Source organism: Fragaria vesca, linkage group LG3 (genome assembly GCF_000184155.1).
Source record: "Fragaria vesca subsp. vesca linkage group LG3, FraVesHawaii_1.0, whole genome shotgun sequence".
Classification (NCBI taxonomy): domain Eukaryota; kingdom Viridiplantae; phylum Streptophyta; class Magnoliopsida; order Rosales; family Rosaceae; genus Fragaria; species Fragaria vesca.
In genome coordinates, this window is record NC_020493.1 from 7,528,913 (window position 1) to 7,532,058 (window position 3,146).

At 39.0% G+C, this 3,146-nt stretch overlaps 1 protein-coding gene across 1 annotated transcript in view; it reads left to right on the forward strand.

Moving 5' to 3' along the window:
* The first annotated feature begins 747 nt into the window (after window positions 1-747).
* The window catches only part of LOC101300125, a 4,071-nt gene continuing 1,672 nt past the window's right edge, over window positions 748-3,146 (forward strand). Inside the window, exons 1-4 of the mRNA XM_004293914.1 lie at window positions 748-1,263; window positions 1,507-1,549; window positions 1,643-1,839; window positions 2,721-2,922. Of these exons, the coding sequence (XP_004293962.1) occupies window positions 892-1,263; window positions 1,507-1,549; window positions 1,643-1,839; window positions 2,721-2,922 (814 nt within the window). The 5' untranslated portion in view covers window positions 748-891. The remainder of the gene's footprint in view (window positions 1,264-1,506; window positions 1,550-1,642; window positions 1,840-2,720; window positions 2,923-3,146) is intronic.

A 3,146-nucleotide genomic window follows, 5' to 3' on the forward strand; every position in this document is an offset into this window, starting at 1 on the left:
GCATAACACATTATACATTGGAACACTTTTGAAGTCTAGACCTTTGAACATCTTCAAAAAAAGTCCACTGTTCATCATAAAAATAAGCTTCTTCATTATATGTTGAGATCTGCAAGAAGAAACAACTATATTACAAATATTCGACAATACAGATCCATCTTCAAGCAGCGTGTTGTAGTAAAGACAAATAACACCATGCGACAACTAAATAGACAAACGACAGAAGACATGAAAGAGATGTATGACAGGAAATTTAGGAATGGAAGGACTAGGAAAGAACCGATTTTTTCCCCAAATTACTTTGAGGAAAAAAAAAAAACATGGTCTTCTTTCCCAGAACTCCATTCCAGAACTTCCTGCTACTCCTCCCTCTCCCCCCATCTACTTTCTCTTCTCTCTCACAGCATCAAGTTTAGAACTTTTTCCAAAGGCTGCGAAAGAAAGAATGGGAAACAGAGAATGTCTTTAGCAAATATGTAGGAATGAGAGATCTAAGGAAGTATGGAACTATTTATTCTCTGTTGAAAGAGAGAGTTTGATTCCTTTCCTTCCTTAACCTCCATTGTATAACTTTGCTCAAGACATCTGCCATTCCCACCCATCTTTCAAGCTCTTGTAATATGATTTGATCCTATCAATTTATGATTTGTAACATATTGGACCTTACCGGCCCATTACTGTTCTGCTTCCAAAGACTCGGGCTCATTTCTCAAGCAGGTCCAGTCAAATTTGATTTGATCATTTTGTCCAGATGATTGGGCCTCAGGCCCTACTAGATTTTCAAAACCCTCACATTTCCGATCTTCAACCTCAATCAAACCTGTCCAAATTTCAGTCACAACTCAATTCGCTCCTGAAACCCTAGATTTTCAATTCCTGTCAAACCCCGCCATGGCCTCAAGAAAGTTCGAAGGCATCGCGATGCTGTCGATGTACGACGACGAAGAAGAGGACGACGACATGGACGACGCTGAAGAGCACGGAAATCAAGAACACCGCGGCGGAGATAGAGACGACGGAGAACGGCGGGAACAACACGGCGACGCGTCCATGCTGGATGTGGATGCACCGGCGTCCGTTGATTCTGGAAACGACGATAATGCAACGAGCGGTGCGGATGATGAGAACTTGTCCCGGAGTGAACAGCAACTGTCTCAGGCGACGGGATCGCCGCAACGGGCGGTGGCGCCGGAGAAGAGGAGTAGGAGAGGGACGCTTGTGGACTACGGTCATGATGAAGTTGCTATGTCTCCTGAGCCTGAGGTATATACTCTTTTTGGCTTGATGAGATTCGAGTGTGTACATATTCTTGTGAATTGATTAGTTACTAATGCTAAGAATTGAGCTCGTGTATTCATTTTTCGGATTTGAAGTGGGAAATGTTCGAGTTCGTTATTGTTGAGCATCGTAAATTTCGCACATTGGTGGCTGAGTTTAGTATGACGTTTGATTACTGTCTGATTGTTTTCGTGATGAACTTATATTGTGATTTTTGCTTGATTGCAGGATGGTGAAATTGACGGAGGTGGAGGCATTTTGTCTGCTAATGGTAATGTTGTTTTCTGAGCATTAGTGTTTATGTGTCTCCAAGTACTGGTCTTTTGTTTTGTGTATCTGCAAATTGATGCGGTATCTGTTGCAGGTGATTCACAGGATAAGACACCTCGGGCAACTCCTCAAATATCTGAGCCATCACAATCTGATGTGATGAATAAGACTGTGCTTGAATCAGATGGTAGAAATACTGCAGAGGCTGTTGCGGAGGATAAGAAAGATGTTGATCCATTAGATAATTTTCTTCCACCACCTTTAAAGATCAAGTGCTCAGAGGAGCTGCAAGTAAGTTCTTATTTAATGGTTCACTATTTGCACAATGGATGTCTGAAACAAGGTTCCGATAAGGAAAATAAAGTTTGACCTGATCGAACTTGTGTCTCAAGTTGTTTTTCTAGCTTCACACTCTGATGTATGTGACATTTGCATTTGTGTCTCTGAGCTGTCTTGAGGCTTTATTTATGAAGTCCATCCAGTGCTCCAAGGTTTGTAAAGGATAAATCAGACCATATCAATGTGACATTTTCTTCTATAAACCTGTATTTAAAATTCTGCAATGCTTTTATTCTGTTACTGATGTCAAGATATGGGGTCCTCTTGCATAAATGGTTCGTCTATGTTGAAACTTTAGGACATTAACCTTTGTGTTTGAATATTGTGGCATGGACTGTGTTCTCATAAATAGATGTTGTGAGAATAAGATGATTCCTTAGTTGAAGGATATGTTATGGGCTTAGTCTCATTGTCACCCTAATGCATAATGGTGTATGGTGTTTAATATTTATTTCCCTTGAACCCTTTTAAAGCCATGACATTAAAAAAAAACTGGAAGTATCATAAGAAAAGGGACAGGGTTGAGAGTTAAGGATTGGTCACTCTCAACAATAATCCGTGTTTGTATGTTTTGAGTTTGTAAAAGCACATATCATTTGATATTCCCCTTTACATCAGTTTTTGATGTTAACATTTCTTTTAGTTTTCACCACCTTTGTTAAGTTGTAGTTCCAAAAAAAAAAAAAAAAAATTGGTCATAGGGTCCTGCGGATGCCTCATATTGACATTCCTGTATGGTATATATCTAATCATGTTTGAATAATGGTTTGGTTTCTTTGACATGTCATGAAATGTTTTGTATCTCATTCAGTTTTGATTCCTACTTATTGCAGAGAAAGATTCAAAAGTTCCTTGAATTAAAGAGAGCAGGGAAAAGCTTCAATGAAGAAGTGCGGAAAAAGAAAGATTATAGGAACCCAGACTTTCTATTGCATGCAGTGCGGTATCAAGATATTGATCAGATAGGTTCATGCTTCAATAAAGATGTATTTGACCCTCATGGATTCGACAAAAGCGACTACTATGATGAAATAGGTCACTTACAACTCCTTGAACAGTCTCTCTCTCTCTCTCTTTCTCTCTCCCTCTGTGTCTTTTTTTCTTCTTCTATATATATGTTTTTGCTATTATGTTAAGCATGCTTTCCTTCAGCCAATTATAGTTGAATATGGAATGTGTAAGATTTTAATGTTCTAAAACAGCCTGCCCTAATATATCATGAACCCTTGTTCATCTCGATTAAATCTTTTGTTACTAAA